The following is a 17419-nucleotide window of genomic DNA, read 5'->3' on the forward strand; positions in this document are numbered from 1 at the left end:
TCCAACAGCCAAAGAGGAGAGGAGTGGTGATTTTAAGGGGGGAGCTTTGGAAGGAAAAAAAAGCTTTTGGTGGCTTAATTCCTCTCTGGCACCCTGGGGCAGGAGGCCAGCGGGACCAAAGGGCTTGAGATGGATCAAAGATGAATGAGTGATTGTGCTTTAACTTCCCAGAGGTTTGTTTCCATAGTGCCAGAATTGTGTCACCTTTTTTCTTTTTTCTCCAAACTGAAAATAAAGATCTGACAGAATAACAGAGAGGGTTTGATTCAGATCACTGTGCTGACTTTAGGCACTTGTTTTTGCTTTGTGTGTTCATAAAGAGCAGAACATCTGATCTCCATTTCACTCAGGAGTGCACGCTTCAGTCGACAAGGCCTGCTAACGCTACTGTATGTATATATTCACGGATAAATCTGTACATTTCTGTTTTTACATTCTGCTACAGATAAATGCATTAGAAAAATGTCAATTTCACAAGAAAATACTCCGGCGGCGAGCGTCCTTTCACACGTCGGCACTCGTAGAGACCTGTGATAACCTGGGGTCAGAGTCGATCTCGATACGATAGTGGTAGCCCTCCCACACCTCCCTGCAGGCATCCCGCATTTCGTAGATGCGCTTCTTGATGCCCTTGCGGTTGAGGTAAAGTACAAAGAGGAAGATGAGGCCTATGAAGCCCAGGACGATACCCAAGAAGACGTAAGAGGTCTGCAAAGCCAGGTCTGCCCCTGAATCCCTCTGGTGGCATCCCAGAGTCAGCGTGCCCACAGCCAGCATGGATGTGTTTCTCATGCTCACTGGGAAGTCGCACAAAAGGCTGTCGGCGTCTCTAATACGATCCTGTGATCTGTTGAGCCACAGAGCAAAAGGTTCAATTCCACAAGTGCACGTGAACGGGTTCTCCCCCAGCAGAAGAGAAGCTCTGGGCAGGGAGTCCAGCTCTCGCAAGCCCTCCTCAGGAAATGTCTTGAGGGCGTTGAACGTGAGGTCGAGCTCCTCCAGACGTTCCAAACCGGAGAGGGTGGAGTTGTGGATGGCTACCAGAGAGTTGTTGGAGAGCTGAAGCCGCCGCAGGCTGCTCAGGTGGGAGAAGATGCGCGACGGCAGGTAGATGAGGCCGTTGTCGGACAGGTCCAGAACCTGCAGGTTCCCCAAGGAGCTCCAGCGGAGGGACGTGGCCAAGTCCATCACAGAGGAGTGGTTGTAGAGGGCTCCGCTCAGGTTGAGCTCGCGCAGAGACTGGTTGAGGACGGTGAAGGCCTCGGGGTGGATGGCAGCCAGCTGGTTGTTGCTGAGATCCAGAGAACGGAGGCGAAGGAGTCCAGCGAAGGTATGGGATTCCACTTTGGAAATTCTGGGTTTGAAGAAATCCATGAGACACAAATCACACTTTAAAATGATTTAAAAGCAATAAAGAATGTCTACAGGAGGGTGCTTCTAAGCGTAAAGGCATGACAGAAGCATCACTTTAACTAAGGTCAAACTGCAACGACCCAAATCGTGAAATCTGTTTACACATAAAAAAATAAAAAATAGGACTAAAGGATAAAATACTGCCACTGAAACCCTCTACTTTAGACAATTATTTGTCTTGGATTTCTCATTCCACGTCTACTTTGCTTGACAGTGATGACAAAAAGGCGCAGGAATCCCCGGAAGAGTCCTTACCTGTTATTGCTCAGAGACAAGTTGGTCACATTATCCAGACCTTTGAAAGATTCTGGGCCGATTCGACCGATTTGATTCCCGGTTATGAACAGATTCCTAGTGTATCCGGGAATCCCTGTGGGGATACTCCGCAGGTCTTTGGAGACGCACTTCACGGTGTGAGCCGCCTCTGAACACTCGCAGCGCGGGGGGCACGACGCGTAAACAGAGCCGAGGAGCGCGCAGAAAACAATGCGGCGCGTCACCTCCAGCATGTTGCAGAGAAAAAGCCCGAGAGCAAGGAGCAAAGAAGCAGAAACGCACAGAAGTGGAAGGAGAGGGGTGGTGGGGGGGTGAACGAAACGATCAGATCCTCAGACACATCCTTATCGCGTGTTGTCCCGGCTGGGAATGCGCCTTCAACTTTGCAGCCCCGCGGAAAGTGTGGCCGGTGGGCGGGCTCTGATTTCCATGAGAACAGGACTGGGGGTCGCGCTGATCAGAGGGAGTGTTTGATCCTTTTTGCCGTGGCAAAGCGGGGCGTCGCTTCTTCCCCCAACAATGAAGTTAAAAAGGACCATCGACTTCTGTGATGATCTGCGGGGAGGAGCTTCTCTCCTCCCTGTCCGGATCTCTCTCCAGCAGGAGATGCGCAGCGAGTTTCTCTCACCTGAGCCCAACATTTAGCTTCTGAAACCTGGACTTTTACATTCTGAAAGTAAAATAACAAAAACAAATCTGTTTTCTCTTTTTTTGGACACTTTTCGAGGGGAACAACTCGGTGGTGTTGCTGGCATTCCCAACTACGCAGGTGGTATGTTAAATATGGGGGAGGGGTGTCAGTGCTTTTGATGCCCCCCCCCCCCTTCTCTTGAATACCACGATGCTCTATAGGATAATGGCTATAGTGAGACTTTAAGCCATTTAACAGAAGAGTATCAAAGTTACAACGGCTTCCTCTTCCTCAGTGTGTATCCTAACAGCTTCTTAAGATTATTACAGGATTATTTATAGAAGCTTCAGGAGGCTGAGAGCCTTCATTCCTCCAACTGACAGCTTTGATGAAACACAGTGGTCATAATTCAGTGATTAAAATCCACGAGGTAAAAAAGAAAAAGCCTCAGACACTTTTACAATAATATACATCTTTATTGGTATTATAGCTGTAAGTACTGAACACATTCAGAGTTCTCACAGTCGCTCGCAGGATTGTTAAAATTCCCCCGAAGCCATGTGAGCTGCAGCATAAAAGATATCTGAAGGATTAGAGAAACAGAGGAGTTTTGAATTTGCTGACTGGTGTCAGTGTGTGTGGATAGTGGCGCTGATAATGGCAACCCGACTGTCTTTTGAATGCGCTGGGACCGCTGGGACCACAGGTCTCCACATTCCTGGAGGTGGCTCTTGGATACAACAAGGCACCGCAGCAGGCAGCATCTAAAACCCTTTAAATCATCTCCACTCGATGCATTCATGCCGCAAAGAACTAGTGTACTATTTACCTTCACAATTTCTAACTCCGCTACTATAATATACACACAAAAGCCTATATTTGCAAGAGGCAACAATGATGATGATGGCAGACGGTCTCAGAGGACTATTCATTTCTATCTTTAGATAGAAATGTTTATAAAAATGTAATGTAAAGAATGAGCTGCTTACTTGTATCCAATGCCCAAAAATCTAATTCAAACCATTCACACGTCACCAAAAGAATTGTGAAAATCTCTTTTTTTTTCTTATAGCTACAAATACATGAATTACTCTCATCCAATCAACAGAATTTGCAGCTCCAGTTGTTCTACACGTGAAGCAGGCCACGTTACAGTCGAAAGTATAATTCATTCTTTCTAAAGACGATTAGCAATCACATACCGCTTTAAAGAGGAAGAGAAAAATGAGTGGTACCAAATATAGAAATCAATCAGTAGGCAGTTTGCCTCAATAAAAGGCAGCTGATTATTAATCAAGAAGCCACAGCTGTGAGTTGACCAGGAAGAGTGTTGCTCATTGGCCTGCATGCATGCACAGGCTGGCATGCAGCTGCATGCTCCGTTCTGTCACTGTGTGAACAGCTACCTCACAAACTCTTTCAGGCACGAGTCTGCTGCACTGCGGAGCAGACCGGATATGCAAAAGTGGACTAAAGAACTGATATTTGCACTGTAAATAACTCAAGAGGATAAGTCTATTGCATGTACCACAAAGTTATCATGTATGAAAAGCACCTGATAGATAGATAGGTATTTATTTATCTATCTATCCATCTATCTATCTATCTATCTATCTATCTATAATGTGTGGTCACATATTTGCAGGCCACAGGGGTGAAATACACACACACAAAAAAAAAAAAAAGGCCACAGAAGCCCGATGAAGTGCAGAAAACTGGCACCGTGTTTAGCCCTCCAGCTAAAAACAAAACCCTAATTTATACGCTCTCACTTCAATGACATCTACTTTGGATTGTTGCAGGATGGTGCTTGGCATCTAGCGAAGCTTTGAAAAACGGCGCTGACATTTCACAACGACCTTGGAATCTGATCTGCAGAGGTGGAGCACAGCGGGAGCGACGCTGCTCAGCCGTTGGGGGAAACGGGGGGATATTAAGCAGGAGTTGGTGAGCGTGAAAAACCTGAGGATCCTGGCTACCTGCTGCTTCTGGCAGCAACGTGGACAAAGAGAAAGCTCAACACTTTTTTTTCCCGTTTGCAAACAATGAGGGGATTTGAGTGTGCCTGCGACCGCCATAGCAACGGATTTGGAGTGCCAACCATCATGTGGACTGAATTTTTTTTTTTTTAAAAGGACCCACAACAACCATAAAACTGAAAGCGTAACACACATCAGGGATCGGAGACGCAGGTAACGTTTAGGCACTGACTCTTGCTTCTCCTCATAAAAGTCAAAAGCAGTAAAAATGGAAAACAAAGCCATCGCAGCACTCAGTTTGAGTTGGCCTCGCATTCTTGTGCATTTGGCCCACACAGAAAACTAGATATTCATCACAGCCACATTCATTGAGGTTGCTACAATCATGGCACCGATGACCTGTAGTTAACAGTACCGTGAGGTGAAACGTGTGATGCATGTAAAACTTACCTCTAAGAAAATAGTTCTGTTAGAAGATAAGACGGTTCGATATATATCGACAGTGTAAGTTCAGTACAAATAAGAAAATGCACAAAAATACAATCTGTTCTAGTGTGTTTAGGTCTCATCTGTAGTGCTGTGGAAGAGCGACATTAGATTTAGCATGAGATGCGATAAACCCTGAAGAAAGGCAGCGAACTGATTAAACATGTTTGTGCTCCTCAGTGGAAAAGTCTGGAAGCACGGAATCAGGGGAGCACGCTCCCACTCAACGGCTGAGTACGAACATCGAACTGGAAAGCGAGGCGTGAGCGTGTTTCTCAGCCATGTGGGTGTGTCTTTGCAGTTGTTAGTACGGACACACAACTCTTCCCCTCCACCTGCTGTCACAGTAGTTGTTTTCCATTAAATGCATTTGTGTGGTCGTGATGGTGTTCAGTCTCCAGACAGATGAGTAGAAATTAAATTCCATCACTGAGGCGTAGCAGCTTCAACACTGCAGTAAAGTCAGTGACAAAACACACTTTTGTCCAACGTGAGCAGTCTTTATCTCCTCGGTTACTTTTGTTGTTCCAAAGGCGGAGGGGGCGGGGTTTCACGATGTCTTTATCCCTCCTCACCGGGTCACCGGAGGTTGATGGCCAGGGCCACTGTAAGGATGATGCCCATGAGCATCATGAAAGGCAGCCAGGTCTTCAGAAAGCCTGCACAGCTGGATTGGCCACAGAACACCAGCGGAAGAGAGGAGACGGGAGAGTAAAGGTGAGGGAACAGACATTCATGTGGTCATGCCCAAAAAGAAGAAACCGCGAGAAAATCACACATTTGTTTGAGCCCTGCCACCGATGATCTCCAGCTGAAAACACCTTAACCTAGTGCTTGGCATTACCATGGTAACAGTATTAATAATAATGTAGTCTAATAATTTTTTCCGTGTTAAACTTAGAAATCAAGATGAAAACTGATCAAAGATCTTCTACAGACTAAAAACTTTTGTCTGGACTCTGACCAAACAAACTTCTTTTGCTGAAAACGGTTTACTGTACATAACAGTGGCTACCAAGACAAATTCCATCGTCTTGTCTATTGTCCTATGACTCACTAGGGATCCATTGGATGTGTAATCCTTTCTTATAATACCAATATTCAAAGGCTTTCTGGAGGAATGTCCTATATACACTCTTCCCAAGAATCAGGGCGTTCTCTTTCTTGTGTCCTGAGACACAACGGGTTCAAGGCATACCTGTGAAATCATGCCTGAGCCCCTGGGATCCCACTGAGGAACCTCATTCACAAGCTTTAGCCCTACTTCTTACACTGGCTCTGAATAGAGCAGCTGGACTTTATAGGGCTTGTGCTGTACCAGCTTCTTAGACTATGTTCAGGTATTTTTAGGACTCAGGAAGAGAGCCACAAATACAATGTGAGTTCTCTCTGATAATTTCAGAGCAGAAATCTTCAGTTTTACTGAACTTTTATCAGTGTTGCTGAGCTCATCTGGAGCTGCTCAAAGTGTTGAACAGCAGGAGCTTGTGCCTACATAAGACCGTAATTCATCTTCAAAAGCAATTTTGCTTAAATTTGACTGTGATACCAAAATAACGTGCAACATAACGTGCTACAACATACTGTAAATTCCATCTCACACATGCTCTGCTTTCCGTTAATATGTTGGAAACTGAACTGTCAGTGTCAGGTGTAAATTAGCCCCTTGATGCTTCTCTAACATTTGTCGATGGCAAACTGTATGGGTCGAACCTAGCAGCTCACTTTCAACGCAGCAAAAGTGTGAACGGCAGCAGTCTCATTAATAGACAGACATGCACAGCAGCGGTGGATAAATCTGACATATGATCAGCCATCCAGAAGAATCCAACAGACTGCAAAGAATTAAGAATTCTGTCCACACTTCCCTCCTCTCTGGTTTCACCTTCAGTAATAAGCTGCAGCACCCAGATGTTATTTAACGTCATCCGAGTCCAAATGAGAGAAAAGTGTCGAACATCATTGAAGCCTCTGCTCTCTCTGACCACTTATCAATATTTTCTACTGTTCCCATCCACTCCAGTTAGGTTGGACATGCAGCTCTGTTTTTAATTTGATATAAACATGAGAAAACTGTAACTCTATAAGGACGTAGAGAGTTTTAAATGGTGCTGTGGTTTCCAGTGTTGTATAGTAACGAAATAAAAATACTTCACTACTGTACTTAATTACATTTTGGAATACTTTGTACTTTCCTCCAGTTTAAAATTTTTTGACAACTTTCTCTTTTACTTCACTATATTTCCGAACTTAATTGCATACTTTTACTCCGATACATTTCCATTGTTCGGTTTAGTTACTCGTTACAAAAAAAAAGAGAGAGAGAAAAAAACGCAACAGTGTTTTCATGTTCTGCCTGCCCAAAGACGTGGAAATTCTATCTTACAGAAACTCCCCTTTTTTAGGTTTTAAGGTAGTTTGACAAAAAAGGTCTTCCTCTTCAGATGCCAGATAAGCTGCAGTTTCTTTTTTTCTTTTGTATAATGGCCGGTTGTGTGTGCACCTCCTATAGCTTGTGAAGTACAGAAATCGTAACAGCTTTTTTTCTTTGTGATGTTGGCCGCATTTTCTGTACTGAGTTATTTTATTTATTTTTTAGAAAGTTTACAAAAGGGGTTTCAAACTGGACTCCCTCTTCAGATGCCAGATAAGCTTCAGTTTTTTATAATTATGGCAATAACAGTAGCAGCCTCTTTTGTTTCATTTTTTTCTTAATGGTGTAATGTACGCCTCATTTTCAGCACTGACCTTACTTGAAGAAGAAAAACTTAAAGGTTCACATTACTTAAGTACATCTATTTTTACAGTAATCCTCATACTTAAGTACAAGACGTTTCGGATACTTTAAGACTTTAACTCAAGTAACATTTCAGTCAGTGACTTGTACTTTTACCAAAGTCATATTTGGGAGGGGTACCTATACTTTTACTTGAGTGTGAGATTTCAGTACTTTATACAACACTGGTGGTTTCTCATCCGACATACAGATGGTGTCCTCAAGTCAAGATTACACTGTGCTGTTTCTGCAGTGCAATTCAACCCGAGCAAGTGTATCAATGACTGTTCAGTAAGCTTAAGCATGTAGAAAGTTGTGTTTTCAGCTCCACTTCTGACATGCTTTGCACAACAGCTGTGGGCTTGGCACGCTAACAGGAACTGTTATGGCGGTTTGACATGTTGTGAGCCTTGAATAAAAGGAGACTGGGCCTCTTCTTGGTTCTTGAAGATGTTTCAATAGGGGAGTGGGGAGTTTCCAGCTTATAAGCACTATCTGGGACATAAGGAGAGGTGTTACAGTCATACCAGAGTCAGGAGACGGAACTGAAGAAGCCTTTTGGACGAGAAGTGAAAACCAATCAAGAACCAAGAAAAGAGCTCCAGATGTCTTTATTCGAGCTCCAAGAATAAACATGAAACGGATGATTGCGAATCTACATCAACAGCATGTGAGAAAACTGTAACCCTATAAGTGAGCTCCTTAATATACCCAAGACTGACCTCATATTATTTGCCTCAATGACAAATCTCATAAGTGCAAAATGGCATCTCTGTCACTTTCACAGGTTTGTCTGAAAAGGGCTTGAGACCGTTTCATCTTGAAATCATGCGAGTGATTCTCGTGATTAGACTGTGAATACGATTCATTTCTCGAAAGCAGTGGGATGGTTTTAATAGCGTTGGCTCTACCCCAGCTCATTGGAATTTAAATCACTCTGACAATCAGCTTTGATCCGACAGGATTTGTCGTTTGAAAATGAGCAGGCACATTCTTAATGATACTCTGCCCAACCTGCACAGGAGCCACTGCAGCAGGTGGAACAACTGATCAGTCAAAATCCTGTCCTTTTTGCATTTTGCATAAACTGGGATACTACTCCTAAACTGTTTAGCCAATAAAAATGGGAACTCTACCTTCTTGACTAGCTGTGAAATGTTATGAGAGTACAGTCTGACTAACAGAACCTCCCACAGTGTACCAGCTGTCTTTTGTTTTTGTGTCCCACTGAGAGACTACTGACACTGACCCCATCTTACCTGACATGTTTTCCGTGGATGAGAGCAAGGAGACAGAGGTTGACCATGTTCCACGAAGCGCTGTTTTCATATCGCATCAGATTCAGCGCCATGGCAACATGTGAGTGACAGTTATCACAGCACAGGTTGTGCTTGGAGAAAAAAAGAATAAAAAAAAGATGAGAAAATGAATCCTGTGTTTCCTCCTCTATGAGACAAATGGAGACAAAAGCCACATCCACACAACACATAGTTACCATCCTGTGCTTATACTCCTCTGAGGCATCGTGCACTGCTGTGTCCCAGGCGTTGGAGCCACTGGCGTAGACTTTGCTTACGTCGAGCATCCAGTACCTGCAGGTGAAAAAAAGAAAAAAAAGAAAGCTAACTTTAATGTTGTGTCGGAAAGATACACAGAGACAGGTTTGTTCTCAGTATTTCTCTTTGGTTCAAAATGATTTTTATTTGCTTACTTTGTAGGTCTTCCAAAAGCCATGTTGTCTTCCTGTATAACGAAGGAAATTAGAAATTAGTTTAAGATATAATTTGGGCTTCTTTAAGTTATTTAATCCCTCTTTTTTTTTTTTTTTTTAATATTTAACTGTTAAACTCGGGCATCATTACTATACGCTGGCCCTGAGGAGCATAACACAACCACAATAGAGAAAGCGTGACCACAAATGTTGCTCGTGATTGAACGGGACCGAAGTCCGTTGCAACAGGTCGATGTCACTTCCTGTTTTGGATGTTTGCTACTACTAATTCACATCAGTTCCTCTGCTGAATTTCAAAGAATGAAAGAAGTCCCCTTCAATTCTTCGAAAATTCAATTTATTCTATTTTTTTTTTCCTGTAAAAGCATATAATTTCCAGTCCAAAAGCATTTACAAGGTGCATTATGACAAAAAGCACCAAAGCCTAAACACCCCAGAGCTTTTTCCATGGAGCCAAATGATTATTTGCTCCTTGAATGATCTGCATTTCCACTGATGTCTAAGATTCAGGGTAGATTAGGCACATTTAGAATGCTGAAGCAACACACCTCGGTGGAGTGTTGGGGCTTCAGCTGTGACCACAACAGCCCACACAGATACTTCAACAATACATCAGCTGTACTCGCTCGTTTTTTTTCTACTTGTGGCTCAGAACAAAATCACTTTGAATCACTGCTATTTGGTCACGTTCGATGCCATCCCCTTGTCCATTCTAACACTCGCTCAACCACCACAGCCACCGATGTCAGTTGTGCCTCTGAAGCTAACAAAAGTGGGTGCAAGTTTGAAATGAGTGTTGTCAGTTTACATTTTTGGTAAAACTAAGCGGCACGCAGAGGAGAGTACAGCCACTGTGCTGTACGTCCACATACAGACGGCGTTATTATCCCCAAATCGCCGTGTGTGAGCCTCACAGCACCGCAGTCATTACTCACCGAGACAAAGTAAGGGCCGGCAAAGTCCCGGATGACTCCGGTGGAAGTGCAGATTCCCATGTGACCAATGAATGGAAACAGCCATCTGAAAGACAGAAAGACGAAACACATCCTCTTTTCTTTTTTTTCCTCTCAAGAGATCGATACTTGTGGACACAACATCCACAAAAGGACAGATAGTGCCGGTCAGGGTGGATTCATTGTTAAGTATACGGTCTTCATGCTGCTCACTGTGATCAGACAAAGAGCTCAAACCCATGCACATAAAACTGCTGCCTGAAAAGAGAGCAGTGATTTTAAATGTGGGGGTGTTCCAGGGGGGACACATGAGCGCCACATCAAGCCCATAGACACGACGCTGAATTTGGCACCCGATTCGCGAATTAAATGGATGGGCATAAAGGGCCATTTCACTGCATTTTTTTGCATTTTGATCGCCCTAAACTAGGTTCTGTATGGAAACTACATTAGTTAGACTGCTCAAATCTGGATGGAATTATTCTAAAGAGGCTATAGATTCATTAAAACCTCATTTGGGATTTGTGAAACCTTTTTCTGATTTGTGAAAATGCAGAACAGGGCCATTTTACTGCATTTTTTTTGCATTTTGATCGCCCTAAACTGGGTCCTGTATGGAAACTACAATAGTTACACTGCTCAAATCTGGATGGAATTATTCTAAAGAGGGTAAAGAGTCTTTAAAACATATTTTATGATTTGTTAAAACTTTATTTGGTCATTGAAAATTCAAAAAGGTGTAATCATCTTGCTGTAAAAGTGGGGGTGTCGAAACACCCCCATCCCCCACGGGTGCGACGCCCATGGGTTCATGGGCTTCCCGTGTTAATTTCTTTCTTTTTTGGCTTTAGGACTGCAGATTTTTGATATTCATGTCATGAACCCAACAGACCTTTCCGTTTGACCCCATCATGTGGCAGGTTTATTCAGGGAAATGCTTACTTTCCTCCAGTTTAAAATTTTTTGACAACTTTCTCTTTTACTTCACTATATTTCCGAACTTAATTGCATACTTTTACTCCGACACATTTCCATTGTTTGGTTTAGTTACTCGTTCCAAAAAAAAAAGAGAGAGAGAGAGAAAAAAACGCAACAGTGTTTTCATGTTCTGCCTGCCCAAAGACGTGGAAATTCTATCTTACAGAAACTCCCCTTTTTTAGGTTTTAAGGTAGTTTTACAAAAAAGGTCTTCCTCTTCAGATGCCAGATAAGCTGCAGTTTCTTTTTTTCTTTTGTATAATGGCCGGTTGTGTGTGCACCTCCTATAGCTTGTGAAGTACAGAAATCGTAACAGCTTTTTTTCTTGGTGATGTTGGCCGCATTTTCTGTACCGAGTTATTTCATTTATTTTTTAGAAAGGTTTACAAAAGGGGTTTCAAACTGGACTCCCTCTTCAGATGCCAGATAAGCTGCAGTTTTTTCTTTAAATTTTGTTTATAATGATGGCAATAACAGTAGCAGCCTCTTTTGTTTAATTTTTTTCTTAATGGTGTAATGTACGCCTCATTTTCAGCACTGACCTTACTGGAAGAAGAAAAACTTAAAGGTTCACAAAGTTTGTATTTTCTGTCTAAACCTGCTCTAAATGTTGCCTGCACTTGGTTGTGTGTAGATTTTAAATGTATTTGACCTTCAAAGTTTACCAAAATATAAAAAATGTCATTCAAACTGCATTTGCCTTGTTTACTTTTTACTCATACTTTTCATTACATTACTTAAGTACATCTATTTTTACAGTAATTCTCATACTTAAGTACAAGACGTTTCGGATACTTTAAGACTTTAACTCAAGTAACAGATTTCAGTCAGTGACTTGGACTTTTACCAAAGTCATATATGGGAGGGGTACCTATACTTTTACTACAGTGTGAGATTTCAGTACTTTATACAACACTGAAATAGACAATTGCAAGATAATAGAGAGCTGAATTGTTACTACTTCCGCTGTTAGTCTATAAAGTGTGAAAAAGGATGATAAGCAAACGGTGGTTAAGCTTCATTGAAATATACAACACAACTGCTCCAAAGCCTGCATGACTTTGTGCGTCACAAGTTTTTTGAGTCTGTGAACCCTGCTTGACGATTTGTTTGCCATTTTGTTGACTTCGTGTTCATCATCTTTCTAATTTTCTTGCCTGCTTATTCATGCGCCGACATACCATTTCCATTTCACCTCTTGCTCACATACGAAAACAGTCCGCACTCACACCCAAAACTCTTGTTCGGAGTAAAGCCGCAGTACTGTGACACCATTTATTGAAGTAAAAGCAGCAACAGGATGGTGTGAACGTGAGCTAGCTAGCTAAGCTAGTAAAGCTGTCACTTTGCTTAATGTCTCGAGCGTACCGAGCCCAATTTAACGGCGGCCATAACTCACGATAATACGGGGATGGGTGTCCAGACTACACAATAGGGAAAGCGACTGGTCCCCGGGTTAATTTTCTCGGAAGCTATATGGTAATTCTTCATGGTGTCTTTTTCAACAACATCCGCCATCACCAGCTGTGGAGCGTGAGCTTAATTTGTTCCATTTATGGCTGCGTCAAGTTAAACGAACAACCGGAGCAAAAACCGGAAAAGGAGCAACATTTGATTTCAAAATAAAGGTGAGGAGCGTGTGTATTTTGAGAAGCAGTCGTAATAATCGGTAGACGATAGTAAGAAATTGTATTCAGTCAGTTATATTAGCTCTAGATCTGAGGAACGTATTACCAGAAAAAAAAATGACACGTTGTGATTTTAATTATCCGTGAAGTTGGCAGTAAAATATTCACAATGCGGTCTAGGGTTCAAAACGAGTTTTACTTTGAAATGTAAATTATGGCATTTCCTGCTTTATTCAATGAAACTTGACACCATTTGGAAGCTTCCGGGATCTAAGAGCCACAGTGTTGTGAAATCTCACACTGAAGTAAAAGTATAGGTACCCCTCCCAAATATGACTTTGGTAAAAGTCCAAGTCACTGACTGAAATGTTACTTGAGTTAAAGTCTTAAAGTATCCGAAACGTCTTGTTCTTAAGTATGAGAATTACTGTAAAAATAGATGTACTTAAGTAATGTAATGAAAAGTATAAGTAAAAAGTAAACAAGGCAAATGCAGTTTGAATGGCATTTTTTATATTTTGGTAAACTTTGAAGGTCAAATACACTTAAAATCTGCACACAACCAAGTGCAGGCAAAATTTAGACCAGGTTTAGACAGAAAATACAAACTTTGTGAACCTTTAAGTTTTTCTTCTTCCAGTAAGGTCAGTGCTGAAAATGAGGCGTACATTACACCATTAAGAAAAAAATGAAACAAAAGAGGCTGCTACTATTATTGCCATCATTATAAACAAAATTTAAAGAAAAAACTGGAGCTTATCTGGCATCTGAAGAGGGAGTCCAGTTTGAAACCCCTTTTGTAAACTTTCTAAAAAATAAATAAAATAACTCGGTACAGAAAATGCGGCCAACATCACCAAGAAAAAAAGCTGTTACGATTTCTGTACTTCACAAGCTATAGGAGGTGCACACACAACCGGCCATTATACAAAAGAAAAAAAGAAACTGCAGCTTATCTGGCATCTGAAGAGGAAGAGCTTTTTTGTCAAACTACCTTAAAACCTAAAAAAGGGGAGTTTCTGTAAGATAGAATTTCCACGTCTTTGGGCAGGCAGAACATGAAAACACTGTTGCGTTTTTTTCTCTCTCTCTCTCTTTTTTTTTTGTAATGAGTAACTAAACCGAACAATGGAAATGTATCGGAGTAAAAGTATGCAATTAAGTTCGGAAATATAGTGAAGTAAAAGTGAAAGTTGTCAAAAAATTTAAACTGGAGGAAAGTACAAAGTATTCCAAAATATACTTAAGTACAGTAGTGAAGTATTTTTACTTCGTTACTATACAACACTGAAGAGCCAGCTCAATGAATAAATCGCTCCATTAAGTTTTTTGTCAAGCATCAGTCAACAGTCAGTCTGACCGGGAAAATATCAATCTTACTCTCGAATTGGTTATATTGATATTTTATTTTAATTCGCTTCATTAACATGAAAAACTTTTGAAGTTTATTGAACCATGCACTCTGGGGCCAATTTGACTCTTTAGATCTTTCATATCTAATTTACAAAAAAAATGTAACTAATTTCTATTGATTAACAATTGAAAATTGAACACAGAGGAGCAATTAATGCAGTGATGCTTGCCGGGTTATGACCACATGTACTGTACATTTACGATTTAGTAATAATGCAGCGACAAAACAGCAGTCCAACTAAATTGAATGTTTTCTGTTCTAACAGCAGATGTGTCCTTACAACAACCTGTAAATACCATAAACCAACACTACAAGTGTGCCATAACAAAATAATTCATTAGCTATTGGTCAATCACCAGAAAATCCATCTGCTTTTCAAGTAAAAACCCTTGGTTTAAAGTGAGAATTTGCTTCTTTTTAAGTTTTATGTAGCTGTAAAGTGGATTATTAATTAATTAATCAATTAATTGATGAACACAATGAAAAGATGATCCTCCCCACAAAATGTGCCTTCACCCAGGAGTCGTTTAAGTATTCTGACCTTTTGTGTATTTCTGTTTGTGCATGATAAAAATAAAGGAATTCGAGTCAAACTGACAAGTGCTTTCTTATTTTCTACTAAATGCAAACGCAGGCCGTAAATTCATTTTTGTTAGAACAGTTCCATTGTTACTATCCCAATCATGCCAGCTGGAACACTCCCATGGAGTGTAGGACTCCCGCTACTGAAGGAGATGTCTGCCGTGAAGGTGGAAAAGGAAACACAGATGAGCCCAAGAGATCTGCCGTAGCCCTGTGTACTCCACACTGGGTCCCATTAGATGTGACAGGTGATAAAGTGTGCGAAGGGCAAAAACAAACCACTCAGCAAAAGCAGGCAGACATTGATAAACGAAGGCGTACTGCGAGCTGAGGGAATACTTCGGCAAAAGGCCACCTCGATATCTAGCTGAGCCATCCAACCCAATTAGGCCAGAAGATGTGTTGCTTTAGGGACTGTAACTTGGTGACATGTAATACTTTTCAGTCGAAAGGTTTGAAAAAGTAAAATGTCAAGTGTCTGCGAGGTTCCAGTTTGGCTCCCTGGGCAGTGGTTGCTCAGACAAGAAAAGAGACGAGGGTCTAGGCCTGCACTTTTCAAAACATATTTGGAGAGAGGATTTGTCGGAATAATTATTCAAAATTCCCAGGAAGATAGATCTTGTATGTTTTAATCAATTATCAAGCCTGACTGAAGTCGGAGAGAAAAGACTCATGAGTCATCATCTTAAAGAGCGTTTTCTCTATGTAATGTCACTTCACTCTCTGAAAAGGCTGACAAAACTTGTTGATATATCAAAAAAACACCCACTTTGCAATTATGAATTTGTCCATCGATACAGTATAAACTGCTGAAATGGTGATACTGATTTTCCATTAAAAATGAGGAATACAGTTCCAGGAACTGCATTTTTGGGGGGAATTTGCTGCCACACACCGAAACATCAACTTTAAAAAAAAAAAAAAAAGTGTGGGTTGTGAAGATGCACCCTCGAAGATGTCGGCCTTGATTAGGTACCGGATCACAAGCACAAACTTTGCCCAGCTGTGAGGTAACTGTTTCCTGTATTACTAATAGACCGTGGCCGTGCTCTTCCTCTCTAAGTTATCCCTGTAGTTTGAAAAAAAAAAAAAAAGAAGCAACATATGGAAACATTTTTATAGTGCTGGCACAAATATCTTGATCCTTTACATGTATCCGGTAAATATTTCTGCTGTTATCAGTGCAATTCTGAGCAGCATTAGTACAGGCAGATAAAATGTGCCTATTTACAGTTCTTTGGAAATACTCAGGAGTTTCGGCTACGGAGTACATTACATTACGGTCATTCTGCAGACGCTTTTATCCAAAGCGACTTACAATAAGTGTGTTCCACATCGGTAGGCAAAAGAACTTCAGGTCACAAGAAATCATAAGTGCATTTCCCTCCAAAACCAAACAGCTCAGAGCATAACTAGTGCTAGAGTAAGTGCGGTAAGTTAGGTACCTAGACAAAAGGGAAGACAATTTAGAAAACAAAGACAATTTAGGAAACAAATAAGTGCGTAATCACTTAAAAGTAAAGGATGAGTAGAGTAAAGGATAGGGGATGAGGGAACCCATTTATCTTTTCTGTTTTGATGTCAATGCTATAAATGGTAAATGAACTGCACCTACTTTGAGCTTTTGTGGTCTTGTTATGCACTCGATGCGCTCAGTTTTGTGCTGGAAATGTGGTGTTCAGCATCTTGCTTAAGTATAGTTTGACACATGGATGAGGGGAGCTGGAGAGCCACCCAATTAATAAACACCTGCTCGACGTTGTGAGCCACAGCTGCCACATCTTGCTCAAGCTGAGAAGAGTAGAGAGCAGCAAAGGGCTTCAGCGTGCAGTCATTGATGAGAATTACCTGCTTTGTTCACACATGTGATCATTTAGGCACTCTCTGGACTTTGAAAAGGAGGCAGGATGAGTAAACTCCTCACAAAGCCAGGTTCCATAACAGCTCATATGGGTAGAAAGCTGGCGGTACAGTGGATATGTGAGAAAGTTTTCAGTAACTTATTTAAAAAGTTTAGCAGATCTTTATCTTTAACCTATTTGACTTAATTTAGCAATTCTTTAGATTCAAATGTGCTCTGGTGTGGGATATCAGCTTGTACAACCAATCAAAATGCTGTGTCTAACCATTCATTCATCCATCCTTTAAGTTAATGCTACTTATCCGGGACCGGGGTGCAGACACAACAGCCCGAGCGGAGATTACCAGACCTCCATCTTCCTTACCATCTCCTCCAGCGCTTCCACAGGGACAGCAAGGTGTTTGTAAGCCAGACGAGAGGAATGTTCTCTCCAGCGAGTCCTGGGTCGGCCCCAAGGCCTTTTTCCCGTGAGACATGTCCAAGGCATTTCCCCCTTGGAGGCGTCTGGAAGTCAACCTGACCCAGAAGCTCATTTTTAAAAATGATCTTAACCCAAATCTCATAACCATAGGTGAGGGTCATCCAAGGGCGTAGGAATGAGTTTAACTTTGGAGGGACACATATCAGAATCCTGACAGATATGTCATGAATGCGCCTGTCTGCAATATTGGGGGGGACACACCCCCCCCCCCCCGCAGTTCCTATGCCTA

The 17419-nt window shown here is 41.7% G+C and overlaps 2 protein-coding genes across 2 annotated transcripts; both read right to left on the minus strand.

The window, feature by feature from the left end:
* Window positions 1–285: 285 nt before the first annotated feature.
* tpbg1b (trophoblast glycoprotein 1b) lies at window positions 286–2040 on the minus strand. The gene is made up of 2 exons (XM_075449693.1): window positions 1669–2040; window positions 286–1354 (listed from the first exon to the last, which is right to left on the minus strand). The coding sequence occupies exons 1-2, from the start codon at window positions 1920–1922 to the stop codon at window positions 505–507; spliced, it is 1104 nt and encodes a 367-aa protein (XP_075305808.1). The 5' UTR covers window positions 1923–2040; the 3' UTR covers window positions 286–504.
* Window positions 2041–3995: 1955 nt separating this feature from the next.
* Window positions 3996–12797, minus strand: tmem222b (transmembrane protein 222b). The gene is made up of 6 exons (XM_075449772.1): window positions 12624–12797; window positions 10229–10313; window positions 9273–9304; window positions 9057–9153; window positions 8821–8951; window positions 3996–5452 (listed from the first exon to the last, which is right to left on the minus strand). Exons 1-6 carry the CDS (start codon window positions 12740–12742, stop codon window positions 5365–5367), a joined length of 552 nt encoding a protein of 183 aa, XP_075305887.1. The 5' UTR covers window positions 12743–12797; the 3' UTR covers window positions 3996–5364.
* Window positions 12798–17419: the final 4622 nt, after the last annotated feature.

Source organism: Odontesthes bonariensis, chromosome 18 (assembly GCF_027942865.1).
Source record: "Odontesthes bonariensis isolate fOdoBon6 chromosome 18, fOdoBon6.hap1, whole genome shotgun sequence".
Lineage (NCBI taxonomy): Eukaryota > Metazoa > Chordata > Actinopteri > Atheriniformes > Atherinopsidae > Odontesthes > Odontesthes bonariensis.